The 18,928-nt window shown below is 37.0% G+C and overlaps 1 protein-coding gene across 3 annotated transcripts in view; it reads right to left on the bottom strand.

Annotated features, from left to right (window-relative positions):
• Nucleotides 1–5,393: 5,393 nt before the first annotated feature.
• Nucleotides 5,394–18,928, bottom strand: part of TAMM41 (TAM41 mitochondrial translocator assembly and maintenance homolog) — a 29,690-nt gene continuing 16,155 nt past the window's right edge. For 2 of the 3 annotated variants that reach the window (XM_026680567.2, XM_087954859.1), the window contains exons 7-8: nt 17,421–17,483; nt 5,394–10,280 (exon numbers count right to left, since the gene is read on the bottom strand). In XM_026680567.2, coding sequence (XP_026536352.1) covers nt 10,207–10,280; nt 17,421–17,483 — 137 coding nt within the window. In that variant the 3' untranslated portion in view covers nt 5,394–10,206. Of the gene's footprint in view, nt 10,281–14,790; nt 16,640–17,420; nt 17,484–18,928 lie in introns of those variants that run through there. The other variant, XM_087954858.1, reaches the window with a different exon arrangement.

Here is an 18,928-nt window from a genome sequence, read left to right as displayed (position 1 = left end):
ATTGAAAGTAAGTAATCTACATATCTTCTTTGTTTATTCCTAAAGGTTCATAAGTTTAAACGTGGAATAAAATGAAGATAACATACTTCTTGAGAGTTGAAATGCATGTGTTTGTATGTCTGTATAAATCTATCCAAAGCAATGATTACTCTATTAATGTTGTTTCTAGTACCTCAAGTTTTGTTCCTGTCATGGGCCCAAGAGTCTGTCCTTATGGAGCACAAATAAAATTTCTTGAGATTTCAGGAACATTTTCACCTTGAATCACCAGAATGAGTCAGAATCTTTACTAGCTGAAACTTTGCAGACTCCATTCTTAAATTTTTCTTTCCTACTGTACTTCCTTTAACTGTTCAGGAAGCTCACCCTTTCTTTTATTTATGGAACCTCTTTACAGCTAAATTTTATTGTGAGAGCCCATAATTATGCTAGAGGTTGAAGACTCTAGGTATTATGTATAGGAACGTTGAGTGTAGAAATTCAAGTTATTACAGAAAAGACATTTTATTTATAGGAAGAACCTCATAGGAATAGAAAAAGCTTAGCATCTAGCATTCTGCAAGGGACATCTTTGTGATGTTAATATTCCTTCTTAAAAAAAATGTATTTTTTAAAATGACCCTGCAATCCCTTGCATCGGGGTAGACTCAGGGCGACTAAACAGAGCTTGAGCGTTTATTGGCTGGATGCCCTTCTTGACGCCAACACTACCTAGAATTGAACTTAGAACCTTCTTCCTGATTATGAGGCCAGAGCCCCACCTCTAGACCATCATGTTGCTCATAAATATGTAAGTAAATAAGTAAATAAAATAAAATAAATCCCTTAAAATATCATTTTATTCACCTTTTTTTATAATTACAGCATTCCTTATAATTTTCATTCCATTCAGGAATCACATTTTCCATGTTTTGATCACATTTTACTAACTGTTCTGTTTTTAGAAATTTAGAAGTTTTTAATTACCATTCTAATCTACCCAAACTACTTAAAAGTTACTAACTAGAAGTCAAATTAATTGATTATTTACTGGTCTTCATAATCAAGTAGTTCTTATTTACAGTATGGCACTGCCTCCTAGATTTATTTATTAAGGATTGCTTTTCTGAGAACCAATTTGACGTAGTTAGGGTTAGGGTTAAAAACTGGGAGGCTGCGAGTTCTAGTCCTGCTTAGGCACAGAGCCAGCTGAGCAAACTTGGCCTCTTTCTCAAACCACTTCAGAAACCTTACCAAGAAAACTGCAGGGACTTATCCAAGCAGAAGTCAGCACTGTCTTAAAAGCAGCTGCACCTTTTGTCTGTTATGTCCTAGCATGAACTTTGCTCTTTGAACATTATGACGGGTATATGACAAATGTCTAGACCAGGGGTGGGCAAACTACGGCCCGCGGGCCACATCCGGCCCGTTGGTCTTTTTAATCCGGCCCGCCGAAGATTGGTACAGAATTACGGTTTGATGTGAATGATTGAATGATTGCATTCATTTGATTTTGACTTGTAATGACAGGCATTTCAACACCAGGTGGTGGCCCGTCTGTCAAATTTTAAAAGTCAATGAGGCCCCCGAGCCAAAAAGTTTGCCCACCCCTGGTCTAGACTCTAGGCAAACTTACATAAGGGTCTGTCTAAAATGTGGCTTATCTTCCACCATCTCCGTTCCAGATATAAGATAAACACAGTCAAATCTGAGATATAAATAAAGGCTCATGCCTTTTTATTATGCACTCAAGCAAAACTACACAATAAATTGAAACTAATAACCTTTTATGCAATAACAGATCATCAGTTTAATGCTAGTGTACTAAGACTGAAAAGACAGTATTAGAGGTCATTAAGGAAGAGCTAAAGTGAAACAAGTATTGTGGGAAATGAATTTAAAAAGCGAGTAAATGCATTGAATCAATGCATTTGATAAGCAATTCATTGATCAGATAGAGCAATCTACCTGAGTTTGTGGCTCAGCAGAAGCCTCCAAGAAGTGCAGCATATTTGTGGAAGTTATATTCAGTTGATTATCACCATGTGATGTACAATTTATCTGAATAAGCAATCTCACTTGATACCTGAAGGGAAATCTATTTTGCAGACTATTTTAAGCCTTTACTTAAATCAATTGAAATAAGTGACATTTTTAATAATGAAGACCTCGCACCACTTCTTTAAGAATAACATGCAGATTTCTTGTTTTTTTATAATTTGAATTCTCCAGCTGAATTTTCTCCAGAGGTTTCTTATCTGTGGTAAAAAAAAAAAAAAAAGTTCACTTAACAACCATGTTATTAAATGACTGCAATGATTCACTTAACAACTGTGGCAAGAAAGGTCATAAAATGGGGCAAAAATTCAATGAACAAATGTCTCACTTGGCAACAGAAATTGTGGCCTCAATTGTGGTTGTAAGTTGAGGACTACCTGTACTTTTTAAGCATGTTAGAAAAAAACACAGCCTATGATTACATTTATTATTTTTTCTGGGCATTTGCTTTTAACACAGTTTGTTTGAGATTATTCAATCCAACCTGTATGAAATACTGTTTGTGATAATTAAACAAAGGACTGGTTTTATTAAACTTTTGGAATAACTTTTAATGTGATGTGACCAAACCACAGATTTATAAAATCACATTTACTGTTACCTTCTTTCTAATGTTAAAAAGTAGTTCCTGGCATCCTAGAGTATTTATTTACAATGCAGAGGTTTTCTTTTCTCAAAGTAGTGCCCAATGTAACAAACACCAAAACAAAATGAAAGATTATGACCCCAATTGAATCCAAAATTTATGTTGCTAAATGAGAAATTTTTTAAAGTAAGTTTTGCCCCATTTTGACTTTTTTTGCAAGATTTATTAAGTTAATCACTGGAATTGTAAAATGAGTAACATGGTTGTTAAGTGGTCATTGATTTCCCCATTGACTTTCCTTGTCAGAAATTTGCAAAAGGGGAATCACATGATTCCAGAACGCTGCAACTGTCATGTGTCAGTTGCCAAGCATCCGAATGTAAATCACATCACCATGAAGGTGCTACAATGGTCTTAAGTGTGAAAAATGGTCATAAGTCACTTTTTCAGTGCCATTATAACTTTGAAAGGTAGTTGAGGACTACTTGTAGATCAACATTTAAAGGAAACGTGAAGAATGCAAGATATCTTTTTTCTCCATTGCCACAGTACACTCTGATACAGATACAAATACAGATAATCAGAGTTGGAAGGGACCTTGTAGGTCATCTAGTCCAACCCCCCGCCCAAGCGGGAGACCCTACACCATTGCTGACAAATGGCAGTCCAATCTCTTCTTGAAAGCCTCCAATGATGAAGCTCCTACAACTTCTGAGGGCAAGCTGTTCCATTGGTTGATTGTTCTCACTGTCAGAAAGTTTCTCCTTGTTTCCAGGTTAAATCTCTCCTTGTTCAGCTTCCATCCATTATTCCTTGTCTGGCCTACAGGAGCTTGAGAAAATAGCTTGACCCCTTTCCTCCCTGTGGCAGCCCCTCAAATATTGGAAGACCGCTATCATGTCTCCCCTGGTCCTTCTCTTTACTAGACTAGCCAAGCCCAGTTCCTGCAACCGTTCGTTGTATGTTTTAGCCTCCAGTCCCCTAATCATCCTGGTTGCTCTTCTCTGTACTATTTCTAGAGTCTCAACATCTTTTTTATAATGTGGTGACCAAAACTGGATGCAGTACTCTAGGTGTGGTCTTACTAAGGCTTTATAGAGTGGTATTAGGACCTCCCTTTATCTATTTATATATTTTTATATATATTTTTATATATATATTTTATATATATATATATATATATATATATATATATATATATATATATATATATATATATATATGGATCTTTGGTTATTCGGTTTTCTCGCAGATTCAAATGTGACACACACGAACTCAAGCCAACGAACACAGACCCAGACCCTAAACTCAAAGCCATATTAAAAACCCAAAATGCTACATCACAGCCACCCGCTCAGGACATCACATCAGAAAACTCAAGAAATTACACCTCAAGAACTCAAGAAGTCACAACACAGCAAATGACCCAGGATATCACAGCACAAGACCAAGGATACCACAGCAATAAATCTCACAAGGTCATCACACAACCCATTACCCAAGCTGTTACTACACAGGAGGCTAATCGAAAGAGATCAAAACACAACGACCCAGGAGATTACAACGCAAGACCCAGGATACCACAACAAAAGAACTCACAGCCCATCACACAACCCATTACCCAAGCCGTTAAAACACAAGAGGCTAACGACCCAGGAGATGACAGCACAAGATCCAGGATATCTCTACAACAAAGACCATTACACAGCCCATTATACCAACATCAACTCCATCAACCAATCAAGAGGCTGCAGCACAGCCAACCAGCCCAGCACACCATCCCCACCACTTGTATATATAGAGATGGCAGCTCCGGTCACACACTGCTTGCACTGGCACTAAGCCGAAAGCACCAGCCTGAAGATGGCGAGTGGGATACGTTGCCTAGATACTTTGAATCTTACGGAGAAAACCCGAATAACCAAAGATCACATACAAATACCATGAGAACCTCAGAAAACACACACAATATATATATATATATATATATATATATATATATATATATATATATATATATATATATATATATATATATATATATATATATATATATATTTATATATATTTTTATATATTGAAGAGTACTGGGCCTAAGACGGAACCTTGTGGCACTCCACTGCTTACTTCCCTCCATGTAGACTTAGATCCATTAAGGACTACTCATTGAGTACGGTTTGCCAGCCAGTTGCGAATCCATCTAGTGGTGGTGCTATCTATTCCACTTTTTTCTAGCTTACTAAGAAGCTAGCTTACTCTAAGTTCAGGAATTTAGACAGTGTGTGTTTATGTGCAGCATAAAGTTGAGTTTCTTGTTTTCATTATGTACCCCTCCTAGAATTCTTGGCCAGAAAGTTTTATTGATTCATTTGCTGTTTCATTTGCAACAGGGCTTGAAAAGCAGCTGACTTTCAGATTCTAATAATCTAAATATAGGCTGGAGTTACTTGAGAAGTTAAAGATACCATCCTTAGGCAACAAGCCCTGCAATGATGCTCTGCATATTGCTTCAAGAGAGGAAAAAATAGATGGGAACTGAACAGGTGGAGAACAATAAATCTTTCTTGAACTTGCTGTTTCATTTTCTTCCCCAAAGCAGCTGACAAATTCTGTACAAAGTATTGTGTATGTTTATTATATTCCAAATGTGATATGTGCTACAGGAGTAGCTACAAATAACTCACATGGATGAAGAATTATGTAAAAATAAAGAAGTCTATCAATTGGTTTATATACTGATATCTAGTATCCATGCAGACTGATAATGTGAAACAATCATAACACGTTCAGTTTACTGTGGAAGATTCACAGTACTATATTGTATACTGTATTAAATTTAGGAGAGGAAATCCAGCAAAACAATAAAATGAAAGCACTACTTTACATCAGCATGATCAACACAGGTTTTTAACAAGTGCATGACACTGAATTAGGATATATTTAGCAATAAGGATTGTAAAAAAAGCATACAGTATTAAACACTGTTAATTTCCATATTTTGAAAAATTTCAATACAACCAATCACATACATTATTGAAAAATATATTTATTTCAAATATCTCTTATATGTACATTTCTTTATAAAGAAATACATTTTCTCTGAATGATTTTTATATGCTACAGAGTGATTTCCATTAAGAATAGTAGGAGAAATTCAAAACATAGACAATTTTAGCTCATGATTCATTCTGGGCACCGTACCAAAACCTGAACAGATTGAAGTGCTATAATACCCAGAAGGAAGGTAGGAAAACAGGAAGGTTTTCAAGATCGTCCTAGTTAGAGAATAAAATCTTTCTTAAGCTCTGACACTTAAAAAAATATTGTGCAGTGGTTGCAGTATTTCAAAGGCATTAAAATTGGAATAAACTATCCACATTATAAATTTGGAGGTTACAGCCCTTGCTTTACATAGGTAATTAAAGCTGCATTCAAGCTACATAATAAAAACACCTGTTCCATTGCTTTTGGGATTTTAACAACTGTACAGAACATCTTCTGCACATCAAATGCTTAATTAGCTATTGCACTGTGCTTATCTTCTGTCTCCTCTCTGCTGTGCTTATAACTACCTCTTTACTAAGATGTAGAGGTCAGTCTCCAGGTTCACAGACCTAATCAAGTTACTTTTAAGCCATATTTTTCATGACAATAATCTATTGCAAAGTGGCAGCTTAGGGAAACCTTTCTGTCTTTATGACTGGATATGTGTATTTGTTTGCAGCCCTTCATTGGCTGCCTATGCCATGAAAATAGGTATGTGAACTCCAAGTATGCTTGGATATAAAAATATACAAATGTGATTTTATATATGTATCTGTTCACACTTCTAAAATAAAAATCTATTTATAAACAATTGCAAATTCCCCTTGGCACAGCAACTAGGTTGCCTTGCATTTTCAACTGAATATGTAAGCTGTAGGAATGTGCAAAATGTTCCACACAAAATTTGCTCTGGACATGGAACAGCTGGTTTCATGTTGTCCATGCCGAGTGTTCCCAGGATTGTTTCTTCTAGATGGGGATAAAGGCATCTCTCCCTGATAAGAGGCAGGGAGAAGAAAGAATTGGCAAGATCTATGGGCAAACAGACAGTGGAGAGTATGTGTTGTTGGAATCTTTTCATTCTATTCATTCAGGATTCCCACAGCACCATTTATACCTAAAAAGGAGGTGGGGTTTCATCACACATTTTTGATATCCCCTCCCCTCCCTTGCCCTTTACACTTTCTCTGAATCCTAGAACACAATTTACTGTTTTTGTTAAACTGCAATCAATTGAAGATACAATGGCTTGTGCTGAGTGAAACAAAATGTTTTTTTTATTTTGTGCACAATCCCTATAAGATTCAAAATTCAAATGAATATGCATTGGGAGATTTTGTCCAATTAATTTGATTGTGGTTCAACTGCACTGTTGACATTTATATGACAAAGTAGGTTGACTTGCAGTATCACTTAGACTGGACATTTTACTCTTCTTCAGCACATCTATATACAGCACAATAAGTTATTGATTACATTCTAAATGGCATAATAACAATTTTTACAAAGGCATATCCCTCTCCAAATTTGTCAGTTTGAAAATTATGGTACAAAAACCATTAACTCAATAGTTTTAAAGGAACTGGCATTTTGTAAAAGTTAAAAATTAGGAAAGAGGAGGTTTCTATATGGTATATTCAGTCTTCCAAAATATATTACAGTGGTACCTTGACCTTTGTCGGTAATCCATTCTGGAAGATGCGCCAAATACTAAAACCAGTGGGATAAGCCACGAGACAATCATGTGACTTATTCACTTGACCCATTATTTTAGCTGGAAGAAATAGTGAATCATGAGGCTGCCAACATCAGTACTTACTTCCTTGCAACTACTGGGAGAAAAACAATCACCAGGAAAAGAAACAGTCGAGTGCCAAGGTATATCTGTATATAAAGGTAAAAGGTAAAGGTTCCCCTTGCACATACGTGCTAGTCGTTTCCAGCTCTAGGGGATGGTGCTCATCTCCGTTACAAAGCCGAAGAGCCAGTGCTGTCCGAAGACATCTACGTGGTCATGGGCCAGCATGACTAAACGCTGAAGGCACACGGAACACTGTTACCTTCCCTCCAAAAGTGGCCCCTGTTTTTCTACTTGCATTTTTACATGCTTTTAAACTGCTAGGTTGGCAGAAGCTGGGACAAGTAATGAGAGCTCACTCCGTTACGCGATGCTAGGGATTCGAACCGCCGAACTGCCAACCTTTCTGATTGACAAGGTCAGCGTCTTAGCCACTGAGCCATCACGTCCTACATAACTGTATATACTAGGTCAAATTAGAGAGTAACAAAAAATATGAATGGATTTTTATTTGTTGTGTATCATTTGTATCCACTGGTCAACCATTCAAGGTTGGGAACAAGGCAGGGAGCTTATCATTCATCGTTGTTTTATTGTTAACTATCTTTTAAATAGAATATAACCATAGGAATGTTTTTAATTTATATTTATTTTTAATAAATAAATGTGTAGAAAAAAACAAGATTAGCCTATTCTAGTAGTTTTAGTTGTATTTTCAGTTAAAACAATACTAAACTCTGTTTAAGTGAATAAGCAGTTCCAGCTAGTTCATCATATGGATTCCGTTTCCAACTGTGTAACCTTTCACATCTATCCCCTTCATTGCCTTCCTAATAGGGGTCAACTACAGGCTTTTTCCTTCCTTAAACATTTAGATTTAAATGGCTTCTCATAGTGTCAGGAACAGAAAACTTTTTATTAGCATACAGTTTTCATATTCACTTTACACAGATTGCCCCTTAAAATAAATAACTGATTCACACAAGAGGGAGCTACTTTGTAGTAAATGATACTATTCCTCAGTCAAGACTATTCAACTTAATAGCAGCTATTCAGTTTTAGTGCAGCAGCCTTTTCCCAAGTTAATATTTGGGGGTCACCCATAACTAAATAAACCCAAACCCACCCCCACTTTAAACATACTCACACATTCATGTTTCAAGGCTGGTTGTATTGCTATCATCTGACGTTGTTAATTCCATTTGACTGAAATCAGTGGCATAGTCTATGTCTTACATTTTTTTAAAACAAAGATTATTCAAAGGAGTTCTCGGGCTACAGCTATTGCATTGCATAGCATGCAATAGGCACACATCCTGTCAGAATAGAACTTCTTAAATTACATTAGAAAACTTTAGTAGAGAAATTGTTCAGTGTGTATCTCATTTTTACGAACTCTTCCATACAGATAATTAACATTAACTGTTCTTTAAAATTAGGCCTTGGGGCATATGATAATACTGGACAGTTCAAGTTTTAAAACTTTTGAGAACCCATCATATTCATGACCCTAAACTAATCAGGAATTAGATTCTATAACTGATGAAATCATATTAAAATGTTGTGAATCTCTGTATCTGTGACAAGTGTTATACATACAGACAGAAATGCTTGTTTCTATTGCCAAATATTTCTAAAATATTCCTCATTTCTGCGATTGTGGCTTATGATTTCTCTTATTACATCAACTTAAAATTGAGTTGCACTAGGGAATGGGTTAAGGAATTTTATTTATTTATATTTACGACATTTATATGTCGCCTCTCTTAACCCCAAATCATTCTAATATGCTCACTTTAAAAGATGTATTGAGGATCAATTTCATAATTCAAACCCCTCTTTTAATAAAATGATAATTACATGTCTTTCCCCTCTTCTCCCCCCTCTTTTATACCATTGAGTTTGTCTTGACTCCTAATAATAACTAGTTTCTGCAATTTTCCTGGCAACATGTTTTTGGAAGTGTTTTGCCCTTGCCTTTCTCCTTGAGTTAAGAGAGAAAGTGTTAAAGGCAGATAAAACTTCCTCTTAGTCCAATGCCTTATATTTTAGAAAACCAATTCAGCAGCTTTCCTTTATGATCCAGTAGTTGAAGCTTTGGGTGTTAAGGAAGAAAAGCAACCTAAAACATGATGGAAAATATTGTTCTTTGATTTTATGTTAGGTATATATATCTCTCTGTCTCCCAGGAATTCAACAATAACCAGACCTTGTTTTGAAATATGACCTACTTACCAATATTTGGCTGTGATGTCAAATGTGCCTGGAAAGCGCATGTCTGACCTTTCTCAAAGTTACTTGATATGCAGCTCTACACAGTAGGTGTGCCACAAGCAAAAGAATTTAACACATTGCTATTCAGTGTTTCTTAAGTTATAGGACAAGACCATTATAAGTTCTTGGTAAAGTAAATGATGGAAAAACAGAAGGATGACATAACTCAAAGCATATGTGATTTAAAAAACATCTCAAGAATATAAGGCCTTGGAGACAGGGATGTTTCTAAGATATTACATGGACAACACGTGTAAAATAAGCCAACTGTGGAAAAATCATTCCAAATAGTCTTCAAAGAAGCAGATAAAAAACGGATTCCATCTTAATCTGTTCTCTTCTCTGAAAAGTTGTCTGAAAATAAATAATACAACAGTTTCTCCAAACTAAAGATGCTTTGTCTTCCAAAGTGATGCAAAAAAATAAACTAATATGAGAAGATCAGGTTTTTCAAACTTCATAGATGTCATGATTTTCTGAACCATCCCTTTGACATCTTGTACATCTTCTTCATGCTGTAGATCAATGACTTTTTCATCCCTTTAAATTAAGAAATATTATGTAAATAATGGATGGAAAATTTAAATGGGATAGAATTCAACACCCTACATTCATAGACTTCGCAATGTAACCTATCAGCTGCTGAGGGCACTGCAGCATAAATTCATTAGAGAATTTGTTGTGGTAATTGATTAAAGCAGTTAAAGATATGAACCACTTTTTCCCATTCAAAACTGCTGGGACTCTTTTCTTTTACTATTCAAATACAAATTAAGAAATTCTTAATTTAAGATACAGCATTATTCACGAAGTAGCTTTTTTGGTTTAATTGCTGTTACAAATTATTATAAATGATTATTAGTTTGATGACAGCTTTTCATTATTTGTATTATTAGCATTAATACATATTAAAGAATTAAATAAACTGCTTTCCTTTTCCATGATCACTCTTGATTCTTGTTCTCTGTCAATATCAATTTATGCCTTAGGAAGCCACAGAATAAGTTTAGTCAATTACCCAGGAGGTTTTTTTTATTACCTGATAAATCACCCTACCATCTCATGGTTAACTCTAGCCTATTTGACAAGACTCATTGATTCATCTATTAAAGTAGTCCCCAATACATTTCTGAAAAAGTTAGTTTACCCTGCTGTCTCTTGTGAGTCCAGACTCCAGAGAAGGAGAAGGCAAATCTTCAAGATTTTAGTCAATCTTTTTGTGTTATGATGTAATTATATAGCATATGTGCACACAATTGTCAAAGTAGTTCTTTCTTAGTTTTGCATTTCATCACTTCTTAAACTTATTGCTATTCCCACTCTATGTAAATGAAACCAATCCCCCATCCTTTGAGGGTACATCTAAGTCTAACATAGCAGTCTGATTTCTATTTTCACTTCCATATAACCTTACAAACAGTGGTTGCTTCATTTATTATGTGCCTTTAATGCTTGTTATATGCATGTAATACAGAATATTTTGTTCACTTGAAGCAAAGTAATATTTATTAAAATGAATGTCAAGCAAAGCACAATGGAAAGCAGATCCTGTCCATACCCCAGGAAGGATGTCCCTATGGACATGAATAAGTTTTGACCTTTAATTATCACATGACGTATTTGCATTTCTATTCACTTTTGTTCATGCCCTCCATTTTGACTTGAATAACTAATGTTCTAAGCACATCTGGGGTCTGAAATACATTTCAGTATTTGACCATCTGGGGACCTCTTTACTAAGACAACAATAACTTGACTCTCTTTACTTGACAACAACAGCGACTCTACGTGACTCATCATTCAATTATAATGCAATATAAAATATTAAAACAATAGAGATCTTGAATTTAAAACTTATATTTAAAATTCAGTTAGAATAAAATTTAACAAGAAGAGAGGGAGGAAGCAAAGTGTGCAAGGGGAGAAGATGGAGTGCTATCTAATCCATTAGTCACTTCCAAAATGCCACACCATGTTGGGGCCCAGGCCAGTTGGATCAACCATGTCCTCAAGGCCTTTTGGAAGGTTGAAAGAGTGGATGCACTCTTGTCTGGGCTCTATGACAGAAAAGGCTCTTCTGGACCCCACCAGCCAAAATTCCTTGGCAGATAAGGTACACAGCATGCCCCTTTAGCCAGCATGAGGTGAAATGATTCCTCAGACAGCCTGGACTCATGCCGTGAACCGCTTTAAAGGCGAATCAGCATCTTGAATTAGACCCAAAAGCAAACTGGCAGCCAGTGCAGTTCGCAAAACAGTGGTGTAACGTGGGCCACCCTAGTGGCCACAAGAACTGCCCACGCAGCTGGGTTCTGCACCAGCCGAAGCTTCCAGATACTCCAAGATTAGCTCCAGGCAGAGTACATTGAAGTTCAAGTGTGAGATGACCAGGGCTTGAATGACTGAGCACAGGGACTCTCGATTCAGGAAAGGGCACAACTGGCACACAACACAGTGGCACAAAGGTTCTAGCATGACTGTCAAACCATTCCTCAAGCAGAACCCCAAATTGTATACCAGGTCTATCTGGGATACAACCTCATCCAGCGCTAAAGATAATAAAGTCCTGGAACTAGAAGTTCCACTTACCCAAAGCTACACCACCTATATAATTATATAATTCTCAAATAGGGAAAGTGTGCCTTTTTAGAGGCTTGTAAATGATAACTCCCAATATTGGCTAGTACAAATGGGGAGAGAACCTTGAATTTTTAGTTCAGCAAAATGGAAGTTGGGGAATAACTGATTCTATGCATTAATACATATCCCTCTCCCTCTCTTTCCCTCCCTCCCTCTCTCCTCCCCCACCCTCACAAAATAAAGAAGTCCTATATACAACTAGCAAATATCTTGGCACATCATCTGTGTATAAGGGAAAAATAAAGATTATTTGAGAACAAAAAATACAACTGAGAAATAAAACAAATTGAAAGTCACAAGGAAAACTGCATGTTTTAAGAGGGCAATGTTGAAAAAAGGCAAAAATGAAATAGAACACTATGGAAGAAGACATAACTACAGTAGTTGACTTACATGCTAATCAAGAACACTCTGAAGTACAATATTTCATTAAAACCTTGTTGCAGTGTTTAGTTCCAAGGTAGTGAACTTTTCTCCCTATGGCTATCACCATGTACGTTGTACTGTTAAAAATGGATTTAGAAATGTGAATTATAGCCAAACAACCATACATGTATAAATCTGCAGACAAAATCAGTGTTATTTTGCTTATGTGATAAAAAAGAATCTAGAATCTTACTAGCCTAATATACTATATTTTTCAGACTATGAGACGCACTTCCCCCCAAAGAAGTGGGTGGAAATGTCTGTACGTCTTATAGAGTGAACACTGCTGAAGCCCCACCCACCCGCCAGCCCCCACCCTTTGGCTTCTACCTCCCAGCAATTTGCCTCCTTGCAGCAAACAGCAAACAGTCTGGTCAGCTTCAGTACAGCCTGATTTAACACAATTTAGCATTGGCGGTTGAATCAGCCTCCTGGCATACCAACGATCAGCTGTTTCAGGCTGCAGGGATCACTGCCACCCTTCAGCGCTGTCGCCACCCATCACCACTGCCACCTATCGCTGCCTCTGTGTGCCCCATTTTTGGCCTCCACACATCCAGTTTTCGGCCCATTCCAGCCAGCGGGTATAGGTGATGGCGGCAGAATGGACCAAAAATGGAACACGCAGAGGCTGAAAATGGGGCGCGTGGAAGCAGCGATAGTTGGCAACGCCGATGGATGGTGCCAGCACCCACAGCATGGAACAGATGATCTGTGGTATTCCAGGAGGCCGATCCAACTACCAATCAGCTGCTCATGCTAAATCAGGCTGTGTGTAGCTGACCAGGCTGTTTGCTATTTGCTGCAAGGAGGCAAATTGCTGGGAGGCAGAGGCAGGTTTTTCTCCCCTTGTTTTCCTCCTCAAAAGCTAGGTGCATCTTATAGTCTAAAAATGCAGTAGTTTATATAGCTTAAGGGTCCTGGATTTTGATGGCATTCTTTAAAAAAGTGGTAGAGTATCTTCCTGTGTATGTTTTCTCAAAAATTATCTGTCCAAGGACAGATGAACCACACAAGACTATACAACTTCTCCAGGTGTCTAAGCTTTCCCTCATCCAGGTGGGACATACATTACAGATTTAGATGTTGAGAGAATGCCTAGAGTTTGCAGTCTCTGGAAGCCTCTGGCCTGTGTGCTGTTGGAACCAATGTTGTTTTAGGAGCTAACCCTGCCTGTTCAACCAGTATATTTGTAAGTAAATATTATAAACTCTTCAGGAATCCCCTCAAGGAAATCAAGCACATTAGAGGCACCTTTTAGAAATTTCAAATAAACCCTCTTCTCAATTAATGAAGTGCAGCAGGACTGGCAGGTATTTTTTTCCTGATGTTGATGCAGCTACTGATATGCACAAAATATATCTTATGGAAGGTTTCCATTTCAGGTAGGACTGAAGGCCATCTGTCATATAGAGACATCCTTTGCCTTATGCACGAATAGGCTATCATGGGGTTTGGCCACCAGAAAGCTTTTAATAACTGAAGAATATAATAAATTATTTTGTAACTTCTAATGCTAAAGAGAAATATTCAAAACAACATATTTTATCCAATACTTTATATGACACATTATGTAATTTAAATTGTATTATGCTGAAATTTGTCATGACAGTTCAGCTAATTCCATTCTTTTCATTCAAATACTATGACTTCTTCATCTGAATTGTTATTTAGGGAAGAGGACACCCAGCCTCACAACTCAGGGAGAGGAGAACTCCATCTTTCAGAAGAGAAGAAGGATATTAGACACGTGGCATCCTCGATACCTTTGGGTGGATACTTCTGAAGTACTTTTGTAGAATCTCTTTCATAAAATGGGAGAGGCCACAGACCTGATGTACAAGAGTGACACTAAAAGAAAAAATCTAACCAAGGTTGCTTCCGATGTTATCCCGAATATAGCAGCAGTATTAGAGAAGAAATGATTCTCTCTCTCTCTCTCTCTCTCTCTCTCTCTCTCTCTCTCTCTCTCTCTCTCGGAGGGTGTGGGTGTGTAGAGACAGAAAGAGATACACTCTGTGTGTGTATTTACAAATACACATCTGTCCATTTTTCCTCCTTCTAATCTAACTCCTTGATCCCACACTCATACTCAAGATCCATAGGAATGTATGCTTTCCACGAAAAGCTATACCTGACACAGGATCATTAATGCAAATATAAGAAAGCTTATTTTATTTCACATAAGTTTGCCAAATGTATTCTTTTTTTGAAGCATCTAAATTGCAAATATTTCAGAGCCTTATATGCCATAAGACCAAGAAGAAAAATAAATCCATGGATGGTGCCATTTCTAATAGAAACCAGACCCAAAGTCTTGTCACAGATTTAAAAAAAAAACATACCAGCTTTCTTTTTCTTGAAGAGATAAACAGGGCCTCCAAAAGTATCCAAAAATAAAAAAAATAAAAAATAGGGCTCAAGCTAGTTTTAAACCACATGGGCTCTGCAAGATGAAAAGAAATCATGTTAGATGGCTGAAGGCCTTTGTATTCTTTACCAATGTTTAGAAGCAGAACCTGCCAACTACATAATAAACCCTGGATGGTCTGTATGTGCTGCAGAACTTAGCAAGGACCATTTTACCTGTACTTCCACAGGTGATGACTCGGGTGTTATAGATCCAGGTATTTGACTGAAAGAAATAACTGCTGCATGGCAGCTCAGCAACATTTAATATTTACAGCCTAGCAGGATCTAATTACCAACCATATTCAGAATCCTGCTGAGATGATGGTAGCTGGTGAGACTAGAGGGGTGAAAGGCAAATTACTAACGTAATGTCTGGCCTAAAGATACTGCCTAAAGCCTGCTGCCATTAAAATCTGAATAAAGCCTGTGTGGGAAAGAGGAAAAGGGGTGTAGGAGATGGGTGGATAACGTAGCATGAAAAATAATAGTCATGCAGGTCTGTGCTAGTTCAAAGCCTCATTAGAAGAATTACAGCTGTAACAAGAGAAGGATGGTTAAGTGGTTAAACCGGTATCCCCTGTTCACAGCAAAATATATGAAAAACACCCACACAACAGTCAAACTTAATTGGGCTTATATCTTAAAACATCTGCTCCACGGCTACAGCCATTGCACTGATGCAGAGAGGCCATTCAACTTATCAGTAAAACAGAATGAGTTAACTCATTCAGAGTCAGGTTATACAGGGATTCCTACCAATTAACAAGTTTTGACCACAGGGCTAATGCTCCATTATGCAGGTTCTAGCAACTGGCCGAAGTGGCAGACATGGAAAGAATTATCTCAACTGAAATCAGTTTGTCGCAGAAAGCACTGCAGACTATTAGAAACTTGACAAAAAGGTTTCATAATATTCATAAACCAGGAACCAAAGCAATAAAAAAGCACAACATCCTCATTTTTATATGCTTCCTTTCTTTGTTGATATAATTAAGGGCAATAGTGGAACACATGGAAAAACTAACTCTTACATGGACATACAGTGAGGAAAGAAAAATATGTTATCCCAACAAAAATATAACACTGAAAACATTCAAGCCCTTGATATTAAGTATCCTTCTCAAAGCAGGGCTATATTTTTAACATTTCTAGAAAAAGCAATGCCATGTCTTGCTTTTCCAGTCATCTCACCCTCCTAGTAAGATGTAAACTGGCTTACCTCTTGATATATGGCCATTATATCTTACTTGCTATCAGTTATTGCTAGTGACTAGGAAATAGCTCAGGGGTCTGATGTTAAATGAAATTGTCTTACCCATTACAGAGGGGGAGAAATGTAAAATCGCAACTGTGCTATTGGCAGCAGACCCCATTCTCCTTGTGGGAAGCTCTAACTTCACATTCCATGGAAAAAGCTACATCTGGGAAAGTTATTGCAGTTTTGTGATTAAAAAATAATATAAGTTTCAAACTCAGTCTCTGCAAAGGATTGGAAATGATTCCAGTCTTGGTAAGACAACAGTTTTCTAAAAGCCTAGATTTTAAGAAAACTTTGTAAAATGTTTTTTTTTTTTAATTTTGCCCACATTATACTAGGAACATATGCCACATTGACAGCAATATGTGGTTTTACTCCCATAAATTGTTGAAACATTACTTTCATTGCTCTAATAAACATAGCTCCCACCATAAAGTTTTGCAGTTTTAGGTGTGTTCTATCTAAAGGTTTGAAAAACCCACATCAATAAAGCAAAGGAAAAAACAAAGCAAAGTAAAATCACTGCAATTAAAGCTATGAGTTAAGTGTACTTGAAGTACTTTTTAGAACTACAGTTTATTAGCTCACGCAGTGCCCAGCTTAATAACTCATGAACTCATACAACCTATCACCTTAACGTACAGAATTGTTTTTCAATAGTTCAACAACATGTAGCAGCTTTGTCAGCAGAGAGAAAGAGAAAGACCCCAAAACTGAGAGATTAGAGCGGGGGCTCTCAATGGCAGGTAAGAACTAGCTAGGTTTGGAAGGTGCAGAAAGCAATTTAGTCACAGTATTAGTATCTTAAACAATTTAAATCAATGTTCCCCATTGTAAATTCTTTTTATTCATGTTTCATTTTCCTTTTGCAAAAAAAAAACAAAAAACTTTTGTATGTTTGAGTACAAGATTTTTCTTGAAAAACACTGCACACAAGTTCTTACCAGCTGTTAGGGTGGTTTTAGCACTCTGAATTAAGGTGGACAATCCCACAATTCTTGAAATACCTGGGAAGGGGGAAGGAGGAGGAGGAGGCATGGAAGGAGGGAGAAAATAAACAAAGTCAGATGTTACTCTTGAGATTATTTTTAAAAAGGGTTTTTAAACATTAAATATTATTCCAAAAGCAGATTAATCCACACTTGGCAGAATAACCAGGTGATTATCCCACCAAATACTACATATTTTTATTTTGTTGGCAAGATTCACATGTTTACTCCAACGTTTTTAATATATATTATATAATATTGTAATACATGAACATTCAAATTTTCTGTTCTGGGTAATGAAGTGATCTTCACAAATAAAATTCAAGTTTTCCCTACAGCCAATCATGACTATTTGCTGTTTCTGATGATGTTATTAACCATATCTTGTTATTAATCTGAAATATTACAAGACACGTTCTTCCCTAAGAGATTCTAGAGTAGCATCTGGCTAAAACCACTATAAAGCAGCAAAGAATTAGAAAAAAATCTCTTCGGTCTTTGGGATTGTTATAGTCCACGTCTGCTAGCTCTGGTCAAGTTGCCTCATAAAAACATCAATATGCCTCACCTTCCTTAATATGAACTCATTGCCCTTTACCAGCTAAAATTGCTCTCACCTGGCCCGCTCAGATGGCTCATTGTCAGAAAAAAGAAGTAAGAGGCAAAAGTGGCAGTGAAAACTACTAAATTCAAACAGCCAAGTACAGGATTAGAGAAGAACTAACAACCTGCAGGTCTGGACCTGTTTCCGTTGACTCCAAACAAGATTAGCTCATCTAACCACCCAAGCCCACAACAGCACCTGCAGTAGATAGCATAATGAAAGGCAGAAAAACATGAAAGGACAGGGTTGCGGGGAAGAATCTTGTGGGAACAGTGGTCTACTCGGGAGCTACTATTGTTCCCAAGGAGCTCTGCATTCTAAAGAACAGTCATATACACCAGCTCGGCTTGAATTGTATAAAATGCCATCCATTGACCCAGTGAAGGGCTGTTGTCTTTGCTTTCCTTGAATGCTGGTTCAAATCACACATCTGGACCACTGCAGCTTCTCTATTTTGACTACACTGTGCTTAATCCCTGAATGTATTTACTGTTCTATTTTAGAATTCCAAAAGACAACACCTCCCAATTCCAACATACAGGCAATCTAATGACAGTGGCCTTTATGCCAAAGTTACCCAGAAAGGCAGAAAAAGCAGAGTAGCACAGCAATGATTTTGGTGCTAAGTCCCTTTCCGAAAAGGGTCCATGAAGGTTCATTTAAGAACCCTGAAACTGACACAAAGGAATTTTTTCCAAAAGGCAACTGGACTTTCTTTGATTTTTTTCTTTGAAAATGTTTCACTTCTTCAGTTCTGAACTGAAGTAAAATGTTTCAAAGAAAAAGAAGTCCAGTTGCATTTTAGAAAAAGCACCTTTGGGGAAACCATGTTCTGTATGATTGAGAATCTTCAAACACC

This window comes from Notechis scutatus, chromosome 2, assembly GCF_049901735.1.
Source record: "Notechis scutatus isolate UNSWTSFEM ecotype Mainland chromosome 2, rNotScu1.2, whole genome shotgun sequence".
Lineage (NCBI taxonomy): Eukaryota > Metazoa > Chordata > Lepidosauria > Squamata > Elapidae > Notechis > Notechis scutatus.
The sequence above is the reverse complement of the archived record's forward strand: the minus strand, read 5'-3'. Positions and strand labels throughout refer to the sequence as shown.